Raw genomic sequence first — 21,937 nt, 5'->3', positions numbered from 1 at the left:
TTAGGTCCTGAAAACAACAGTAGGATGAGTAAAAAATGGCTCGGCAATTTAACTCAAGGGTTATACGAGCAATAGATAATTAATTTGCTGCCAGGTTAGGAACATGAAGGACAGAGGATAAAGGCATGGATGGAGTCAAAACAATTGAACCTTTACCACAGATAGGTGATAAAGAACCATTGGCTACTCTGATTTTGTCCTTGCTGGAACAGAGGTTATAGGAAGAAAAAGATGAGGATTTACCAGTCATATGATCTATAGTTCCCGAGTCAATTACCCAAGGATCATCATACTCCGTTGACGATGCATTAAGGGTTGTAGCTAAATTACCTAAATGGGCAAAGGATGAGGATGTATCAGTAGGTGTTTCCAATCGAGCCATAAACTGACGCAGCTGTGCTAACTTCTCTGTGTTAAGTGCCCTTTCATGATTAGGAGCTGGAGTAGGTGCTGGAGTAGGTGCTGGAGGTATGTCCTCTGTGGAAGTAGTGTGATTTGCACGTGGACGAGAGAATCCACTAGAACGGACCCCTCGCCCTCTTGTAGGACGGCCATGGAGCCTCCAACATGTCTCCCGAGTATGGCGTGGCCTATTACAATGATCACAAAATAATTTGTCCTTGTCATCTAGAGCATTCTCATTCCAATGACCTTTGTCCCGATTCTTAGAATCTCTTTTGGCACCACGTTGAAAAGTAGTGGCCAGTGTAGATTGTTCTGGAGTAGATGAATATAACATGACACCCCGACGACTTTCTTCATTTTGAACATATGAGAACACCTCTTTGAGTGAGGGAAGAGGATCCTTTCCCAAGATTTGGACTCGAACTTGATCATATTCAGCTCGTAGTCCTCCCAAGAATTCATAAATACGTTCATCTTCAACAAATTTTTGAAAGTCTATCGCATCTTGTGTACATTTAGCTTTGAAAGTTTGATAGTGATCTAATTCTTGCCACAAACCGCAAAGGTTATGGTAGTAAGTTGCGACAGACCAATCACCCTGCGAAGTCGCTTGAATACGATGCTTCAAATCATAAACTTGTGCTTTATTTCCCATTTTGGAGTAGGTTTGAGCTGCTGCATCCCAAATCTCCTTTGCAGTACGAAGAAATAAATATCCTTGACTGATCTTTGGTTTCATAGAATGCACCAACCAAGACATGACGGTAGAGTTCTCTGCCTCCCATCTGTCATGTGGGATCAGTCTCCAAGGGCTCTGTGATTTTCCCATTCAAATAGCCCATTTTCCCTTTACTGCGAATAAACATTAATGCAGATTGGGACCATGTTAGGTAGTTTAGCCCGTCCAACTTTTGAGTTGTAATCTGGAGAGTTGGATTCTCACTTAGGGAGGTCACTTGACTCTCTACCCCTTTAGTGTGAGTTTCGGAAGTCTTACTAACTTCTGACTTTTCCGAATCAGCCATCCAAATAAAATAGCTCCACAACCGGGCTTAATACAAAAAAGAAAAAACTGAAAAAAAAACTGAAAAAAAAAACTGAGTAGCACAAATCAAAACATAGAGTAATATTCAAATAAAGAGACACATAGCCTTTTTTTTTATTTTTTTATTTTTTATTTTATTAAGAATAATTACATGTGGTAAAGCTTGGCAGGAAACAGAAAACAAACCAGATGGACGACACCCAGAGAAGCTCTGATACCATGAAGAAACAAAAGAAACTAGTAACTAGAGAAGAGAGGAATCGAATGATTGTATTATTACCTACTTATTCCACTATGTACAACTCTGATTAAATAGAGAAATCCTAAACTTATAATAGGAATACAATAGCAGAAATAGGAAATCAAATAATCTCTAATTACTCAATTTCCTTTTCTGAATATTTCCTTCACCTTCACGCCCAAGATTATACCATATATAGCTATCCACACATACCATACATAGAATCTGTCAACAAAAAGTCCATTCCCCCACTCTTCCCCAAACTTAAAAGCTACCACCCTCCTCCAAAGTTGAGTCTCCTTGTTCCCAACCCCTTCCTCCACATACGTTTTTCCCACCACCATTATTCCTTCCCCCTTTCGCACAACACTTTCCACCGCCACCTTATCCTAATGCACAAGCTGTCCCACCTTTCGATACCCCAAATCTTCTGCCCACACCACAATATCTCTTTCCTGGTCACCCTACTCCTATCCAACAACTCCAACAACCTATCTACTAGCCAAGTCAGTTTGGTCAGTACACACCCCAATATACACCGGCTCAACCTCCCTTGCCCCTAAACATCCCAAACATAGTGGGGAATTCTGCCTCTTTTCGTATTGACACAAAGGCTTTCTTCTTGGCTTTTGATGGGAGTTGTATGGATTCTTATTCCATCATTGAAAAATGGGGCAAGCATGTTGGTTCTATTCGGGTAGGTAGATCAGGTTTGGATTGGATCATTGCATGCTTGGTAGAGTTATGCTGTTGGGATTTTAGCAAACAACAAATTTTCAAAAGGCTTCATGAGAATTATAAAATTTTGGAGTTTTCTATTAGGTCGAATAAGATTTTGGATCATTGAATGCTTAGATATTAGATTGAAAAGTGGTATTCCGGGTGTGATTGTTAAGTTGGATATTGAGAAGGCTTATGGTCATGTAAATTGGAATGCTTTGTTTTACCTTATGGAGAGGATGGATTTTGGGGAGAAGTGGGGGAGATGGATGAAGGCATGCATCTCTACAGTATGTTTCTCGGTGCTTATTAATGGGTCCTTAGCTGGTTTTTTTGGTAGCTCTCGTGGTCTCCGTCAAGGAGATCTTTTGTCTTTATTATTGTTCTTGTTGGTGATGGAGGTATTCAGTAGGCTATTGAAGAGGACAAAGGAGGGAGATTTTCTTAGGGGTTTCCAAGCTAGTCCCAATGGTGGTTTGCATATTTCTCATCTTCTGTTTGCTGATGATACTATCATTTTTTGTGATGCATCCAGGGAACAATTATTATATATTTGGATGGTGTTGATTTTCTTTGAAGCTATTACAGGCTTGAAAGTGAATGTTATTAAGAGCGAGATTGTGCCAGTGGGTGAGGTTGGGAACTTGGATGCGTTGGCTCGTGTTTTATGTTGTAAGGTTGGTTGTTTGCCCATGTCTTACTTGCAAATGCCTCTTGTGGCTCATTTCAAGGATGCTTCGATTTGGAACCCTATTATAGAAAGGATGGAGAAAAAGCTTTCAGGTTGGAAGCGGTTATATTTATCAAAAGGGGGTAAGCTTACTTTATTGAAGAGCACTTTGTTGAGCCTTCCAACTTATCATCTTTCTTTGTTTACCATTTCACATGTTGCGGACTGATTAGAGAGGATTTAGAGGAATTTCCTTTGGGGGAGATCTGATGAAGTTTTTAAATACCCACTTGTTGCTTGGGATAAGGTTGTTTGGCCGGTGGAGGCAGGTGGTTTGGGGATTCGAAAGATTGGGCTTTTTAACCAAGTTTTGCTTGGGAAGTGGCTATGGCGCCTTGGGAAGGAAGTTACCCATTTATGGCGTCAGGTTATTGCTACCAAATATAGGGAGGGTAGTGGAGGTTGGTGCACTAGAGTTGTCAGAGGGACACACGACTATGGGTTATGGAAGAGTGTTAGAAAAGATGTAGATAGTTTCTTTAGTCATGTGGTGTATGTAGCGGGAGAGGTTAGTCGCATTTTGTTCTGGCACAACCCTTGGAGTGGTTCTTCTTCTTTGAAAGAGTTATATCCAGAATTGTTTGTTTGTGCTGTAGTTCAAGAATCTTTGATTTTTGATCTGATTTTATATGCACCAGATGGGGGAGGTAGGAGTTGGAACTTACTTTTCCGTCGTGATTTCAATGACTGGGAAACGGAGAGATTTTACTCTTTTTTGAGCATATTTCTGCTAGAATACCAAGGGAAGGGTGATGATGTTTTGATTTGGAATCGTAGTGGTAATTTTGATGTCTGCTCCTTTTATAATTCTTTATTAAAAGCCCCTTTTGTTTCTTTCCCCTGACAGAGCATTTGGTGTATTAAGGTACCTAAAAGAGTGTTTTCTTTTTATGGAAAGCTGCTAGGGATGAGATTCTTACCATAGATAACCTTGTTAAGAAGAACTCGCCTTTTGTTAATTGGTTTTGTGTTTGTCGGTGTGATAAGGAAACTGTGGATCACCTTTTACTCCATTATAAGTTTGCTCATGCTTTGTGGAGTGAGGTTCTCCTTATGTTTGGGGTTCAGTGGGTGATGTTGTATACAATTGTCTCTCTTCTTTTTGCTTGGAGGAATTGGTTGGGGAATTATTCTTCAAATGTTTGGAATATGGTACCGGTGTGTCTTATGTGGTTAGGATGGAAGGAACGCAATGCCTAAACTTTTGAGGACATTGAGAGACCTATTGAATTGTTGAAAACATCACTAGCTGGGACTTTTTTTGATTGGTCTCGTATTTGGGGCATCACGCATTGTATTTCCTTGTTTGATTTCCTTATTTCTATTAGATTGGCTATTTGATTTGTTTGTATTCTTTCTTTGCTGTGTGTTTACGATTGTAAAAAAATTGCATTTTGCTATCAATAAAACTTTTATTGCCTATCAAAAAAAAAAAAAAAAAAAAAAAAAAAGAACGTAGTTAGTTTCCTTACCTAAACCACCGTTGGCCATGGGCGCACAAACTTTATTCCATCCTATCGAATGAGTCTTGCTCCCACAAAACATCCATTTGCAACTTTTCAATTTTGTTAGCCACGAGTAGGAATGGTGAACAATGATAGAAAATAAGTAGGAAGACTAAAGAGTGTACTCTTGAGCAACGTTAATCTACCCCCTTAGACAAATACAACTTTTTTCACTCGGCCAACTTACGCTCAATTATTTCCAGAATAGGATTCCAAATTGAAGATGATTTATGAGAGGTCCCCAATGGCATGCCAAGATAAGACATAGGCAGAGTTCCAACCTTGCAGCCCAATATCTCAGCCAAGGCATGCACATCATTTACCTTCCCTATTGGAACCATTTCACTCTTTTGCACATTGACCTTCAAGCCTGTCATAGCCTGAAAACAAAGTAACAACAACCGAACATGAAGGATCTGCTCCACATCAGCATCATAAAACAAAATCGAATCATTTGCAAACAAGAGATGCGAAACACATTCCCATCCACCCCTCTTACTATTAGCTTTAAAACTATGGAGTAAGCTTGCACCCTCCACTCTTTTCACCATCTTACTAAAAACCTCCATCATAATCAAAAACAACATAGGAGATAGCGGATTCCCTAATCTTAATCCCTTTGAACTACCAATAAAATCAATTGGAGACCCATTGATCAAGACAAAGAACTGAATTGTTGATATACATGTGCGGATCCACTTACACCACTTCTCCCCATAACCCATTCTCTCCAAATCCAAGAGAGCCTCCCAATTCACATGATTGTAAGCCTTCTCAATATCAAGTTTACAGATGACCCTTGGAACCCTACTCTTCACTTGACTATCAACACATCCATTCGCAATAAGAACCGAATCAAGGATTTGTTTCCCGCCCACAAAACTATTCTGAGATTCAGATCAATTGATCTAAAACCACTCTAAAATGATTTGCCAAAACCTTAGCCAAGATTTTATACACCTCCCCACCAAGCTAATAGGCCGAAAATCTCTGATATTCGAGGTATCACTCTTTTTTGGAATTAAAGCAATGAAAGTAGTATTAAGATATTTTTCAAACTTACAATGTTAAAAAAACTCTTCAAAGACTACTAACACATCTTTCTCCACTACTCTCCAACAATGATGATAAACAGGCATAGTAAAACCATTCGGATCTATAGCTTTGTCCCTTTCCAAGTCTCTTACAACCTGAAAAATCTTCTCTCTCTCAAACTTCCTTTCAAGCCAAGCCCTCTCCATATCCCCAATACATACAAACTCCAAACCCTCCACTATAGGCTTCCACCCCTGTCTCCTAATACAAAGTTTTATAAAAATATACCACCTGAGCAGCTACCTCATATTTCTCTTTATAAACCACTCCATCCACCTCCAAGATGCTTAGATGATTATACCTTCTATGGGAGTTAGCCATCTTGTAGAAGAACTTGGTGTTATTATCTCCTTCCTTGATACATAACATCCTTGATTTTTGTATTCAAGAAATTTCTTCCAAAGAATGAAGTTGCTTCACCTGGGAACTCAAATCAACCCTATAACATTTCTCCCCATCAGTGAGTCCAAGATCCCCTTCCTTAGCATCTAAAATTTTTCATCTCCTCCAATAATTGTTTCTTATGACAATCTATATTACCAAGCTCTCTATGATTCCATTGAATAATGTCCTTTTTCAATGCTTTTAATTTTTTTGCAAGCACAAAACTAGGTGTACCTACAAATGAATCTCGATTCCACCAAGATTGAACTCTATCCACAAACCCATCCGTCTTCAACCACAGGTTCTCAAACCTGAAATGACTTTTTCCCCTTGCCATATTCCTTGCCTCCAAGAGAATCGGACTGTAATATGAAATAGGATGAGGTAAAATCCTTTGAATAACATTCAGGTAGTGTTCCTCCCAGTCAGAAGTAACCAAAGCTCTATCAATCCTAGAGATCGATGGTTGATTTGTACTACTTGACCAAGTATAGCTTTCTCCTTCCAACGACAAGTCAATCAAATTAAGATCTTTGATAAATTCAGAGAACTTTTCCATAGTCGGGGTCATATGTGTCCCACCCATACGTTCACTTGGAAAATGTACAATATTAAATCCCCAAAGCAATAGCACGATACTCTCCACTACTGCTAAATACTGACCAACTCATCCCACATTTGACCCTTCTTATTGTTTTCATTTGGGCCATAAACCCCTGGGCATGCCCAAATAAAACCATTCATCACCCCTTGCCACTTGAGCAATACTGAGTAAGTACCAACCATAGCCTCCATCTTTTTTCAAAGCCCTTTTATCCCTTATAATCAAAACCCCACCAGTAGTTTGATCCGCCTCCAAAGCAACCTAGTCCACATACGGGCAGCTCCACCAGCAGTCTAATCTGCCAAGCACGATTGAGTAGCTGAGAGGCTCTCTTTAGCCTCGTCGATTTACGGCATCACTTCCAGCGACACCAAGCTCGACTAAGAAACCGAGGAGCTCTCTCCAACCTTGTCGGCGTTAGGGAGTGAATTCTAGAGAGAACACTTGATGTTTTAAGAGATTAAAACGGGGACAATTTGGTCTTTTGACTATATGCCACCTTTGTAGCTGTCATATGACTTGCACATGAGACTAATTTCCATCAAATTTAACAGACAAGTAAAAGGTGGGGTGCAAAGTGTGCAAGGGGTATTAGTTCAGGGGGTGTGCATTCACATAGTTTTGGGGGGTAAGTGTAATAGGGGATATAGTTTAGGGGGGTAAACTGTAATTTCTCCAGACTTTAATGGTTATTAGGACTGTCAATCAGGGCTGAGCATGCTGGCATCATGCTCAAGGGGCTGAACTTTACGGTAGATTGGGGGGAATTTTTGAAAATTTTTACACTAGTTTTATATTTTAATTACATTTTTAGTACTGAAATATATTTCTGGCCCTCCAAAAGTTACCTGTTTCAATATGGTCCTTACATCTCAAATTTTATACAATCCCCGTTTCTAATTTTGTTCCCTGCATTTCTATAACCTTGGCTCTGCCCAGGTATGTAGCCCATTGGGGGTCCGCCATTTCTAAAATCTTGGATTTGCCCATAGTTGTCAAAACATGAATCATTTTGATTCGATTTTTCATTTTGTTGTATTGTGTATTATATCAAAACATGAATCATATCATGATTTGATTTTTCATTTTGTGGTATCGTGTATCGTAAGATACAAAAATACTTTATAAGATTTATAGAAAAATTATAGATATAAATATATAAAAGGTATATATTTATTATAAATTTGGAACATATTCACGTAATGACTAATTTAATCATCACTTATGTAATAATATTTAACAAAGCTAATTAAATAAATCAAATTAAAACTTATAACATCCACAATCAAATTGGTGAAGGAATGGTTCTTGTGGGTGCCTTGAAGGTATGGACAGCAACAGCCCAGTGCCATGTATTTCTGAATCAGGGATCACAACTGCCGTTACTTGGTTGCGTAGATTTGGGGACCATTGAGACTTCAAGAGTAGTTGAATTGTCAACCCAACAGCCAAAGAATTTAGGAAATTAAAATATCTGGCAGTCACTGTGAAGGTAGTTGAAGGATAAGGGCAGGTAGATCTTGTTTGGGGTTATTACAGTCATCTCTATGAAGCTGTGTATTTGTATTTTGAATGTGCAAGGGTTGAATAACCTTAACAAGAGAGCAGTGGTGAAGAATGTTGTCATGAATTGGAAAGGTGATTTAGTATGTTTATAGGAAACAAAAATTGATAAAATGGAGCAGTAGATTGGGTGGAAGTTGATGCTAGGAACACTGTAGGGGGTATTTTGTTGAAGAATGTAGAGGATGGCTTACAGGGAATCTTTTTAGTGGGGTGCATAGCCCAAATTACGACACTTGGAATGGGGTTTGGGAGGAAGTAAAGAAATAAGGTTGTGGGAGGAGGCTTGGTGGATTGGTGTGTGGCAGAGGATTTCAATGTCATTAGATATCCTAATGAAAGGTCATGGTGCTCAACATGATTAAATAATCCAAGATAAGGCATCTTTAGAAATTTACAAAAATACTAATAAAATTTGTAAATTCTCCATACAATGATTAAATTGAAGATGCTTATCTTTTCCAAGCCAACAAGTCATGTATATTTCTCCATAATCAGTGTCAAACACAATGTACGTTCCATATGCCTTAAATAATAAAATAAAAGCATGGCAAGGCTTTACAGATAAAACAACAAAACAAGAGCCAACTATATCCAGCCAGAACCCAAACTAGCCAAACACTTATTATCCAATGACCATCAAATTCCTCCAAAAGCCTCACATATGTAATTTCCCAAAAACAAAACCTGACTCGGTTTTACAAAGCCAAATAAACTTGTGCTCTAGACTTCTAAAAAAGCCACCCTCTTCGTCCACTTAATTATATAAAATATTTAGCCTACCAAATCAAATAAATAACCTCCACAATGCAGCTTTTAATAAAAAACCGATTTCTACTTATAAAAAAAAGACAACCAATTCCTAGAAAGGCCAAGGCCTCCAAGTCTTAACTGACATCCAAACTTACCAATAATAGTTTAAATGCATAAATTTCAAAATAAAAATTATAAAATACATATTTAAAAGCTCTTGGGCATTTCCCAAAAAAAAAAAAAAACTTGTCTCTCTCATACCACTCTAAATATTCCCATTTACATCATACTTTGGCCTTTAACATTCAATTTTCGTAAATTGAAAAACCCCTATATGAATTGGATAATTTGGATTTAACAAAACAGTTGCTACCTGAATCCTCCTAACCCTCCAATCTTCCATTATTTTGTGAAAGACTTCAAATATTCACCATAATAATCACGTGATAACAAAACCCAAAGGATTTTATAGAAGAAATTGAGATAAAAGTCATTCTTACCATTTTCAAGGTATCTTTTTACCTATAAAAAAAATACCTTGCAAATGGTGACACATTAATCTAGAGACATTTTAGAAACTTTGATTAGCTGGCCTGAAAATGGTGACTGGAGCTAGGTAGGTGATGACTTGAGTTTTGGCTTTTAGTGGTGTTGATGTTGGAGTTGCTGTCCAAGTGATGTGGGAGAATTGAAGAGGGAGTTGGGTAGAGAAAGAAAGGAGAGAGGTTTTGGAGGAAAGGTAACCCCTCGTCTTTTTTTTTTTCTTTTTCTGGGGTTTTTTTTTTTTTTGGGGGGGGGGGGGGGTTCCATGGGACAAAAAATTTGGACCACATGTTAAAAATATATTGATAGAGAATTTATGAAATTGTCCCCAATAAATCATGTCGTTTCTTAAATGCCTGGGTGTTACAGTTCCATTCTAAATGGTGTAGATTTCTTTTGACTGCTTTGATTGTGTTGTGCTTGTGTTGATACCTAAAGTAAAAAAGAAAAGAAAGACTAAAATAGACTAACTCATTTATTAAAGTAGAATTCAACATAAAACGAGGCTTGACAGTACATTTGACATTCCAAACTGTTATCCCAAAGATATTGAGCCTGATGTAAAACTGCAGCACATGTAACACACTTGCAACAGCCCTGTCACGAAATAAAAACGAACATTGTATTGCATGGGTGTTTATAATAGAAAAAATTGCCAGACATAAATTTATGCATTTGTGTCCAAAACACCAAAAAAAATGCTAGATTAAATGTGTTAGGTTTTGATTGACTTTATTAAATTGGATAACTCTTTGCTCTTATATTCTGGATTAACTTATTTAAATAGGAGAACTATTTTATTACAGTTTTTTTTTTTTTTTCCTTTTCTTTCTTCTTATTCGTTATTTATTTTATTTTAAAAATTTTTATTTTGATTACGTGATAGAACACATCTAAATTTGTTTTGTGAACCTTCTGTGTAGGATATGTGATCTTAGTGATCATTTGGTTAGGAATTTATTAATTTTATTGTAATGTTAGTATGTCATTTAACTGAAGCCTATTTATAATTCTAGGAGAATGCATATTCATATATAAGGGCTTCTTTGGAAATTGATTTAAAAAACTGTTCTCTAGATCTAAAAACAAAAACAACTGGTTTCATCACTGAAAGTTTGATTTGTCAGCTTATTCTCAAAAAATTTGTTTTCAAGAACAAAGACTCCAAGAGGGTTGGTTTTGGAGAACATGTAAAAGATATTCTCTGATTCTGGTTTCCAAAAGCAAGGGAAAAAGCCCTTGATGAACAGTGAAAGACTTTAAGTGCACATTAACAATCGTACAACCTTTTTCCCATTTCCCCTCTCTCATTATTCCTACTGTGATTCTCTCTCTAACTCTTCATAGGTCCAAGCCATCGATTAGTGACTAAGGGATTTTTGGGTCATCAATTGGTGGTGGTTAGAGTTTGATTAGAAGGGTGCGAGTTTTGGTAATCATTGTGGTAGTTAGAGTTCAGTGTTGTGTTGTGGCAGTTTGAATTTGGGTCATTGTGGCTTTAAGTTACGGTAGGTTTCGGTCACTGCAGTTAGAGCTTGGCACCCATGTGTAAGGAATTTTGTGCACTTGATAGTTGATTTACCTTATTTTTTGTTGGATTGTGTGTTTTAGACATTGATGAGGCCCATATATGTATGCTTTTGTGGTTTATGGGTTTGTATTGATTCTGTTGGTGGTTGGCGGTTGCTAGCTGGATGCTTCTAGCTGTGTTTTTTAAGTATTGTATAGTTTGTGTTGATTTGCCAATGAGCTAGATCCTCTCCTTATGATAGCAAGGTGGAGGATGAGATTATGGGTTCGAGACCCATTGGGGGTGTGCAACCTATCAACAACAAAATAAAAGAAGTATAAATTCATGTTGATTTGCATGTGTGTTTGCATGGTTTGTATTTCTGTTTTTAGTAACTTCCTTAGAGCTTGCTTCTTGTATTTATAGTATTGTAGCAACATATTAGTGTTTTCTTTGTTCTTCTCTGCAAAAACACGTTTATGTGGGTCTTTTAATAAGTATCATAGATTAGGTTTATTGAGTTCGATGATCATGCTAAGTTCAATGAAATATCAGCAATTGATTGTCTACAGTGTTTATTAAGAATCTATTCAATATGTAGCTCATTCAATGAGCAGTTATTCTAGATCCTGGAGGCAAGTGTGACTGTTAAGAAAATGCTAAGTTCAATGAAATATCAGCAATTTATTGTCTACAGTGTTTATTATGAAACTATTCAATATGGAGCTCATTCAATTAGCAATTATTCTAGATCCTGGAGGCAAGTGTGACTCAAGCGATTAAGCAGTTGAAACTGAATGATGCTGCCATTGAGTTAACTGAAAATATCAGCGAGGCAGATGCACTACTTGCCTTGCAATCCAAGCTCAAGAAGAACTCCCGGATTCAAGCTGCTGTTAAATCTCATAACACACCCATTTATGTGACCAAGGTAATTAATTGTAATTGCTTTCCTTGTTTCAACTGCAACACCTAGTCATCAAAATTTTAACCATGAAGTTATCTATTTGTTTTTAGACAAGCTCGCTGGTTCATATAACAAAGGGTATACGGGCATTGATGACTGATCTTAAAGATGGTTTGAAGGATTTTGAACCAGTAGATGAGATGAAATTATCTGAGAAGCTTGATGCCTTAGAGGTATAAGGATCTTCTATTTCACTGTGGTGGCTATTAATGTCACGTGTATATAACAAATTACTTTACACACAGTTACACTGGCGTGTATACATTTTCGTGAGCTTGTTCAGAATGCCATTATGCTTCATAAAGTAGTTTCTTATCTTACAGGAGGCAAGAATTGCCATTGAGCAGGTAGTCATCCCAAAAGGGGAATCCATAGAGCTACTCCCAAGGCCGTCCAATGTTATGTCTCTTCAGATGGACCTTATTCAAAAATACCAACTGGAAGCAGAGAGAATTGGTACAGAGTCGGATGTACGTCTCCGGATCCTTCCCCACCATTCTAGGATGGATGAAGAAGGAAAAATCAGTGTGAGAGACAATGCTACTGGAGAATTAGATGACTTTGTCAGTGCCAATGGCGACCCAAATGGTTCGTTGTACGTTGTGGACAGGTTACCACTGTTGCCTGATTAGTCCTCGTTAGAAAGTTGTACATAGACCATTGCTACTGATCATCATTGTAACACGTATATCAGCCTTTCAAACTCTGGTTCCTGTCCCATCTGATTTTGTAAAAATTGGTTGCTTGACATTATTGATTTACCATTACCAGCCAAGGCCTTATAGGTTTATTTTTATTTTCAAATATTTGTAAAAAATCTCTGTGGTTCAAATATGTAATATTTAATGATAGTTTCAATTATATTATGTTATTAAAAGAGAGGAAATATAAAATTATAAAATTAATTTAATTAATAATGTGATTATGTTATTTGAGTGAATTCACAAATATTTGATATTTCATTACTTAAATGCATAAGTATATATTTTTTATTTGTATGTGATTAAATTTGTTTGTCTCTTATTGGTTTTTATTTATATTTATTTATAGATACGATAAAATTTCAAATTATTGTGTTTACTCTATAATGATTGTTATTATCATCAGGTTAAGATGTCAATTAATTTTTGGTGTAGGAAGGGTTTGAGCTCCAAATTTTTATTAGTTGAGTTAAATGGAACTCAAATTTTTTATTAGATTTTGTTTCAATTGTTGTGAAAGCAACTAAATTTGGACAAGGTCCGTATCTTAATTTATTACTTTGACTTTATTTGATCCTTTATGAAGTCATCAATTATTCCTTTTCTGTTTATTTTTTGTTATCCACATCAATGTTTCTCTTGTTCTCTTGTTTTGGTGCAGCGAACTTAATTAAGATAAAGATATAGGGAAACTTGTCACTGTACATAACCTAACTATACCCAACAATGATTAGAGCATCCATATCAGTTCATGGATAATCTTGTAAAATACAAAAAGCAGCTCTTTACACATTTTGATCCAAAAAACACCCACATTAGTGGGGGCGATTTTGGCCCATTAGCATTTATTTTTGAAATATTTAGGCCCGAAACACTGTTTGGAAAATAAATAGGTAAATACCAATTTCGGTAGTACTCGAGCTTGGAGAGCTCGAGTACCCCATTTTTCTGTTCCAACGTGGCACCTGACGTTGGAACAGAAAAATTTTAAAAATAAACTTGGTATCCGAGCTCAGGAGGCTCGAGTACTGTTCACCCACGTTGTCTCCCTATTTCCCCACAGTTAAACCATATGTTCCCAGAGCTACCATCTGTTACCCAAAGCAAAACATACCCACAAACCAAACCTCTCAATCTCGCTATCTCCCTCTCTCAATCTTGCTATCTCCCTCTCAATCTAAAGCTATTTCCACACAAATACTCTCATTCTCCCTCTCAATCTCGCAAATACTCTCATTCTCCCTCTCAATCTCGCGATCTGCTTCATTCTCCGTCTCCGTCTCGCTCTCGGTCTCCCTCTCACAAGGTATGTCTCGCTCAGCTTGCATGTTCAGCTTGTGGGTATTTTTGTTTGTAAATTTGTTATTTTTATGCATAGTTTGATTCTGGGTTTTGATCCGAAATTAATTTGATTCTGGGTTTTGATCAATTTGGTTAGTTAGTTAATATATATTTGTCGGTGATTACTAGAATGTTGGTCTGGTTGTGCTTGTCTTTTGGGTTTTTTATTTTCTAATTATTAGGTAAAATGAGTTTAGGGGAGATGAGAATTGCAGTGCAGTAAGTGCTATAAACATTTTCTAATTTTTATTTTCTAATTAAACTTTACAACTATGAAAAATCATAGTTAACAGTTCATGGTTAGTTGATATAAACATTTAACTACAATGAATGCATTTAAGTTCTATCAAATGCTATTTGAATGGTTATGGATACACACTGTTCTTACATACACATATAGGAGCAAATAAATGCTAACATTTTACTTATACCTTCAGCCTTGCATGTAGAAGATGGCAAGATGCTTTAGTAAATTCCGCACAATCTTAGTGCTTAACAGGTCTTATGCTGTCATCAGACAATTTTCAAGAAGCTAAAAGATATTTCAAAGAGGCTAAAAGACTAGCTTTGATTTGGTCCTCTTAATTTCTAGTTAAAATAAAATACACATCCAACAGATGTATATATTACATATATGTACTTCTTTTAGTAAGGAAATTTTGGAAGACATTACCTATGAGAAAAAAAAAACGATAACCCTGAAACAGTCATGCCTGTCTTTGACATCCGCTTTTAACCATCCCATCTTCATATCTCACATACTAAAAGTTTACAAGCTTCTTTTGTTGCCCTCTAATAAAATGTAGCTGTAGGATGATCAATAGGCTTGAGAATAACCCATGTAATTCAATCGAGGCCGAATATTGTAGTGATTATAGCTAGGAACTCCATATTGTAGTGCCCTCTAATAAAATTCACGACGTCCATCCTGTTCTTGAACTGCTCCGAAGACTATTTCATTTGTTTCGCAGCTCTTCTCATAGTAAGTTTGAGGGCTAGATGAGAAGTGCCTGTAATGATGCTGCTGTTGTTGTTGTGGCTGTTGCTGAATATGTTGCTGCTGTTGTTGAACTTGACGATTATCACCATCCCATCCATTATAGTAAGGCTGACTTTGTTGTGCACTAGGTACGACCCTTTTTTTTTTAATTCTTTAGGGAGTAACTAGTGATTGAAAACACATATCCTAGGATAACTTACATCTTTGGAAGAAAACATTGCTCGCACCCTTTGCTGTAGCAACGCTAGCATGTAGCCAAAAAATGCAGCTGCAACAAGCACTGCTATCCCTGCAATATCAAAACACATCTTACACACCTTTGTGATCTTGAAATAAAAATGACATAGGGAAGTGTTGATTTTTTTCGTTATACCTAGGTGGAAACTGCCATCATAGTCGTAAGAACAGTCGTCATCATTAAGTTGGATTTCTCGAATTGCCTGGTTTCCTTTGTCTATAACCAAAAGAGAGCAGCTACTTCCAATATAAACCAGATCAAAATCGTTTGAAAACTTTGCATCTTCACTTGGACCATCTACATGACCTCCTCCTCAACCCCATTTTCCACCTGCAATAGTTGTGAAAGGGGAGATACTCTACGCACACTAGATGTGTGTAGAAGATACTCATAAAAAATGAAAACACTAATCATTGCCTATGAATAGAGAGTGAATCAATGAAATCTAAGAATAGAAATTTACTCATTATTTCCTATGATCGGGACCACTCGAACAATGATCTTAAGAATCCAGATTTTATCTCTAGAACTGTTGACTCCTTTTCATTAAACATTCACTTCCTTCTCCCTCCATATGGTCCACATTAAACAAAGGTGGTGCCATTATAAGTAAGAGAGCTTCTATGTTTGCTAGACCAGCTATAAAAACCAAATAAATCATCTATCATTCTCTTTGGCATCACCAGTCACCATTGTTCTCTGTACATAGGGGAAAAAAAATGAGAGCCCTTAACTTAGGAGCAACTTTGCAATGAAGAAGCAAATGGTCTACTTTTTCACTATAATGATTTACCTAGGTGATTGACAAAGTGAGACCAAGTCTTCCCATGTCATCAACCCATTAGCCTATTAACCTAACTCAAATCTTTTTTGTATAACTTTATTTGTCTAAAACCTTTTTCAACCAAATAACTATTCACTTATTATTCTCTAAGTGAGTTCCAAAATTATGTACCTCAAATTATTCTCTAGGCCTTTATCCTCTAGGTTATTGAACTAACTCAAACTGTTTTGGTATAACTTCATCAAAAAACTTTTGAAGTATATAACTTTTCACTTACTATTCCTCAAGTGAGTTTCATAACTATGTATCTCATGCATTCCCCTACTTTGTCCTCCCTTTTCCTGATTACTAGGCATAGGGCATTGCTTTCCTTTTTCTTTTCTTTTTTCTTTTTTCCTCTCACATTAGGTACATTCATAACTCTTCTTAATTTATCCACCATCCTCTGCTTAAAGGAAAAGAAAATGTCATTTAGTACAAGGATTACTGGCATAAATTGGTGTATTGCTCTGGTCATCCCCTAACATCAAATTAAAAGTTCTGCTTGAGGTGATATTACCAAATTTTGTCACTTCAACATATCATCTTTTAACATATGATTTTATTTTTTATTTTAATCTCTCTCTTTTTGTGACTCTACCTTTTAGGATTACCTTAAGGTATAGTTTTGTTCTTAAATTAGAAATAGATACTCAAACAATTAACATAGTATTGAAGTCATACATGCATGTACTTAGTTTGTTTTTGTCTTTGTTTTTGTTCCCCTTCTGTTGAGATCTTAGTCCACCATTTGATGTCATAGACTCACAGCCAGACAATATATACAACTAGAGCTCAAATTTCAAGTTGGAAGAATCTCATAGGTTTTTCTTTCTTTTTCAAACTAACATATGGAAATCTGTTATTCTCTTCTTTATACAACGGTGAACTTCTAATAATCCTTAAAACTTTAGAGTTAATACTCTCAAGTCTCATTCTTTTCAAGTCTAAAGCAGCAAGTTAACCATGTGAAGAGGAAAGCTTGTAACTTGTTGGTTGAATTTGCACTTATAAAAATAAGAAGCAACATTTGTGATCGTTTTGCTCTTGTATGATACTCCATGATTTGTACTTTGTAGTTTCCCTCCCCATGTATTGATCTTTCCAACATTGTTCAATACGCATATCATGGAAGATGTTATTCTTTCTGCTAAATATAGTTAAGGAAGACAAGGCTCACACCTCAGTCCATACTTGTGGTGCTATTATTTCATAATTGCTGGAATTTTATTGTTTCTTCATTTTATGTTTGATTTTGTTTTCTTTCATTCTTTCTGCTGCTTCTTTCTGTTCAAGAATGGCAGTGGCTTTTGTCTCCAATAATTTTTTCAGCATACTAGGTTAATGCAAATGTGAATATGCAAGTTTATTTGAATATTTTAGATTTATTAAAAAGAGAATTTATGCAATTTGTATTGTGAAGAATGTTATTGCACCACACAATCGCGTATTCAATTTTTTTTTGTAATTCATTTTATTCAAGTCAATAAGCCATTAAAACTCTATATTTGAGAAGAAAATTGAACTACCCATGATGTGCTTACATTTTTGGCATTTTTTGGGTGTGATTGGTATGTAAATAACCCAAATGGCGAAAAGTGACAGCATCAAAATTTATTTCAAGATTTTGTACTAATTAAATCAATTAAAATTTATTAATGACTGCAATCTCTTATTCTTTAAGGAAACTGATATGGTTTTGAGAATACTGATTGCCAATGTGAATGGGAACTTGGTATTATGGTCCAAATGTATATCTTTCCAATGTTACTCGGAAAATTATAATTGTATCCCGGACCCATGAGCTGCACAAATCTTTTCACGCACTCACGCACATGCACACATTGCATGATAAAAAGTTCTGTCTCATGTTAAAAAATAGTGAATTTAATTATTATTTTAACACGTTTTTTTGTTATTTATAATTTATTTTAGTAGTTTAGAGATAAGTTTCAATTGTAGAAACACATGCTTTAATACTATGTTAATTTATCAAAAGAAATGTTAATTTGTTAAATGAATCAATTGTTGAAACACATGCTTTGATAACTAACTTTTCTAAAATAATTTATTAAATTAGTGAAAGACTGTATTAGATGAATAATGTTGCCATTTTCAGACAAATTTGTTTATAATTAAAAATAAATAAATAAGACTGTCTTGATGTTGTTTCCAAATGCCAGATATGGACCCACATGGAGCTATACAGACTTTGTGCACGAGGCAGGATAAGCATCGTTCAAGTTTGCTTTTGGATGCTCATTTGGAAGGCGAGGTATGCATTTGTTCAATATATGTAGTCGAAAGATGGGCGGAATTTAACTTTGAAGCGTACTTATTATGTGGTACTATAATTATTATTAATACTACGCTGCTCTATTTGCAGGAAGTGCCAGGTGTATTGACTTGTCGTCACCGAGACAAAGGTCTGCTTGAAGGAGGGGTAGATGGGTTAGATCCACGAATTCTCGCTTATATCACTGATGCGGGGTTAGATGGGCTGCTTCGGGTCCCACATATGGACATTGACCACACATTGATCATAGCGTTGGTGGAGAGATGGCGGCCGGAGACGCACTCATTTCACTTGCCCCACGGTGAGATGACCATCACACTACAAGATATGGAGGTTATAATGGGGGTACCTGTAGATGGCTTGCCGTTGGTGGAATCTATACCCTCAACGGGCAGTTGGCGTGACGTCTGCAGAAGATTGCTAGGGTGTATACCGCCAAGTAGAGAACTTAGAAACAACAGAAAGAACACTGGAGTGCTGGAAGGGGCGAGCATAAAAGCCAAATGGCTTGAGGATCAGTTTCGCGACCCTCTCCCGGTTGACGCCCCTGAGGCGCTTGTGCAGAAGTATGCTCGTTTTTACATATTGGAGTTGTTAGGTGGTACGCTATTTATGGATAAGTCTGGAGAACGGATCTCAGTTAGGTATTTGCAATATTTCGATCCAATCAGCAACGGAAAGAAGTATAGTTGGGGTAGTGCAGCACTAAGTTGGCTCTGTAGACACCTCTGTAAGGCATTAGAGAAGACAGCCAAGCAGATTGGGGGTGCACTACTATTGGTGCAGTTGTGGGCGTGGGCGAGGTTTCCCCACATATGTCCTGTGATGAGGCATCCACACCAGGCACTGCCTCCAAGTCCACTTGCTGTCAGGTATGTAGCATCTTAGCATATGTACTGATTTTCCTTTTCCTCATTAACTTTGTTCGCATGGGAATTATGTAAGTAACTAATATGAAGGTTATGTTTGTGTTGTTTGCTAGATGGAAAGGGGCTAAGATAACAACTGAACATTCGATGCACGTCCTACGTGCCTATCGTGTGTCGCTTACTTCACTGCGGCCAAATCAGGTATCGTGTCTTACAAATGGGAACCGCTTTGGCATGTAGTTTTTGTACTTACAATTCACTTTGGAGTGAATAAACATTCTTAATTATATATCTTTCTTACTTATCAAAAAAAAAAAAAAACATTCTTAATTTCAGAGTTACATGTATTGTTCACATTCGTTACACATTTTTTCTAATTATATTGTTAATATGGTTGTTTGCATCTGTTGAATCATTGCAGATTGTTTGGGAGCCGTACAGAAATTATTTGTGTTCTCTACCCGCATATTGTACGGCAGGCCAACGTATATGGAGGTCTATTGTGCCGCTGATACATTTTTGGGTGGTTAAAGGCCATCATCCCGAACGTGTTCTCTGACAGTTTGGGATGAAGCAAGGCATACCAGAAGATGTTGATACTTCAATTGAACTGCACAAGATCACCCTCCAGGGCAAGCACGAAAAAGATTGGGCCCAAATACATGCCCCGCATATTGCTAAATGGGCTGCGCACGCCAAAATTGCCGATGCACCGGCCTTTCACGGGGAGATGAACTACAATGACGAGTATTTGGTTTGGTTTCGTCCCCGCACTATTCGCCATATTACAAAAGAGACTTCGTACTGGGACACTTTGGTAAATTTACAAAGACTGTTTCGTTATAAATGTACTTTGCTTCGCATAGTTTAGTTAAACCTACTAACATTACTCTTGTATATTTCTGACAGGTTGAATCACAGTTGCACATTATAACGAAGTGCGAACCAGGGTCTGAGATCTACACCGACTGTATTAATGCCTTGCAAGCTGTTGAAGAGATCGATCGGTTATCCTTGGACCATGCACGTGACGTGGGCAACACAAGTGAACCAGCTGTACGACGTGGTCGGCAAGCAAGTGGACGTCAAGGGCGTGGAGGATGTCAATCTAGCCAGCGTCATACATCTAGTTGGCCTCCCACATCTGGTCAGCGTCACACACCCGTGCCCACATCTAGTCGAAGTCCCACATCTGCTTAGCGTCCTGCATCTGGTTCGCGTCACACACCCGTGCCCACATCTAGTCGGCGTCACACACCCGTGCCCACATCTACTCGGCGCCACACACCCGTGCATGACCACACCATGGAGGAAGCAAGTCAGACAACAGATGAGATGTGGGACGACACTGCTTATGACGTAGGCTCCATGGCACACGATGATGCGGGTCCATCCCATACGTTTGCCCATAGAGACACATTTGGGTCCCCATCCATGAGGAGCGATGGTACTTGCCCACCCACACCCCCTAGTACATCTCTGTTGCCCACCACCCGTACGTCTCCCCCACTGACTACCGGCCCTGCCCCCGCAGTTTTAGATGATAGAGATGAGATGAGGTTCATGCCCACTCCTGGGCGACCCACCCCTGTTGCTGTCCCCCCTGAGTTTGTGCATACCGAGTTTATCCAGACACAGATACCCACCCCCCCAGCAGAGCCTTCGCACATCGAGGATCGGCCACGAAGGCCGCAACGCACATGGACACATCCTCCTAACTGTGGGACTGGACATGGTACTATAGTTTGATTCGATACCGATTACATATACATCGCTTTATAGTTAAATCATTTGCATATTAATATTTGCTTGTGTTGTGTTCTTTTCAGGCAAGGTGAGACCAGTGAAGGAACCGGTGAGGAGAAGAAAACGAGAATGATTCAAGGGCAGAATTTGTGCTACTTTGGGTTTGTAATGGTATAGGATCTTTTTGTCATGTATAGGATCTTCTTGTATATATTTTATATGATGAGCCACTATTATGCAATCCACATGGATTACAAGATATAGACTGGAATGTTATAGGCATTCTTATATAGATGATTTCATGGTAGTGGTTGATAAGCATTGTGCATGCTTTAGTAAGCATTGTGGCAACAATCAGTTGTTATGGGATGTTTCTATTAATGGGTATTTGCTAATTGTAGAGATGAATGTGGGATGTTTAGAAATGCAATACAAGGAAACTTTTTGTTGAAGTTGGGCGTAGCGAATGTAGATGCAATTATAACTGTGAATTTTATTATTAATTGTGTGTTCAGCCTCTAGAAAGGGTCTACGAAGTGGAATTATTAACATTGTTTAGATTTAGGTCCAATGTAGAGTGGATTTGGCGACCCAAACCTTTCAAATCTCACCTGCCAAGGGCTGGAATTTTTACTATGTATTTGTATATTTATCAAATTTTTCACCTTTGAAAATTATGAGGAACCCTTTATTGTAAAGGTCAGCTACTGCCATATCAAATTAGACGGGGGGGAATTTTCAGGTTCAGTTGAGCAGTTACAAGTTTTGGAAGGATTTTTTGTTCAGTACTTACATAGTACTAATTTTTTTTTTTTGGTAAAAGGTACCAAAAGGCTGGGACAAGTTGGTTGTATCTAT

The 21,937-nt window shown here is 37.5% G+C and overlaps 3 protein-coding genes and 1 long non-coding RNA gene across 7 annotated transcripts in view; all 4 read left to right on the top strand.

Annotated features, from left to right (window-relative positions):
- The window catches only part of LOC115958463 (uncharacterized protein ycf45), a 38,186-nt gene extending 25,196 nt beyond the window's left edge, over nucleotides 1-12,990 (top strand). For all 3 annotated transcript variants that reach the window (XM_031076873.1, XM_031076872.1, XM_031076871.1), the window contains 3 exons: nucleotides 11,850-12,029; nucleotides 12,116-12,238; nucleotides 12,389-12,990. In XM_031076873.1, the coding sequence (XP_030932733.1) occupies nucleotides 11,850-12,029; nucleotides 12,116-12,238; nucleotides 12,389-12,697 (612 nt within the window). In that variant the 3' untranslated portion in view covers nucleotides 12,698-12,990. The remainder of the gene's footprint in view (nucleotides 1-11,849; nucleotides 12,030-12,115; nucleotides 12,239-12,388) is intronic.
- Nucleotides 12,991-18,353: 5,363 nt separating this feature from the next.
- On the top strand, nucleotides 18,354-19,206 carry LOC115956675 (serine/threonine-protein phosphatase 7 long form homolog). The gene is made up of 3 exons (XM_031074984.1): nucleotides 18,354-18,443; nucleotides 18,555-19,108; nucleotides 19,200-19,206. The coding sequence occupies exons 1-3, from the start codon at nucleotides 18,354-18,356 to the stop codon at nucleotides 19,204-19,206; spliced, it is 651 nt and encodes a 216-aa protein (XP_030930844.1).
- A 5-nt stretch (nucleotides 19,207-19,211) lies between these two features.
- Nucleotides 19,212-19,836, top strand: LOC115955288. The gene is made up of 3 exons (XR_004084084.1): nucleotides 19,212-19,336; nucleotides 19,447-19,534; nucleotides 19,755-19,836. It is a non-coding gene; the product is annotated as an uncharacterized LOC115955288 (long non-coding RNA).
- A 33-nt stretch (nucleotides 19,837-19,869) lies between these two features.
- On the top strand, nucleotides 19,870-21,290 carry LOC115958394 (filamin-binding LIM protein 1-like). Of its 2 annotated transcripts, none has more exons than XR_004084523.1 (3): nucleotides 19,870-20,150; nucleotides 20,243-21,068; nucleotides 21,163-21,290. XR_004084523.1 is itself a non-coding variant. In XM_031076812.1 (3 exons), exons 2-3 carry the CDS (start codon nucleotides 20,639-20,641, stop codon nucleotides 21,210-21,212), a joined length of 480 nt encoding a protein of 159 aa, XP_030932672.1. In that variant the 5' UTR covers nucleotides 19,870-20,150; nucleotides 20,243-20,638; the 3' UTR covers nucleotides 21,213-21,287. The 2 variants fall into 2 exon arrangements, 1 of the variants encoding a protein (XP_030932672.1); XM_031076812.1 differs by having other exon boundaries at nucleotides 21,163-21,287.
- The last annotated feature ends 647 nt before the right edge of the window (nucleotides 21,291-21,937 follow it).

Source organism: Quercus lobata, chromosome 8 (genome assembly GCF_001633185.2).
Source record: "Quercus lobata isolate SW786 chromosome 8, ValleyOak3.0 Primary Assembly, whole genome shotgun sequence".
Lineage (NCBI taxonomy): Eukaryota > Viridiplantae > Streptophyta > Magnoliopsida > Fagales > Fagaceae > Quercus > Quercus lobata.
Note: the sequence above shows the minus strand (reverse complement) of the source record. Positions and strands in the feature narration are given on the sequence as shown.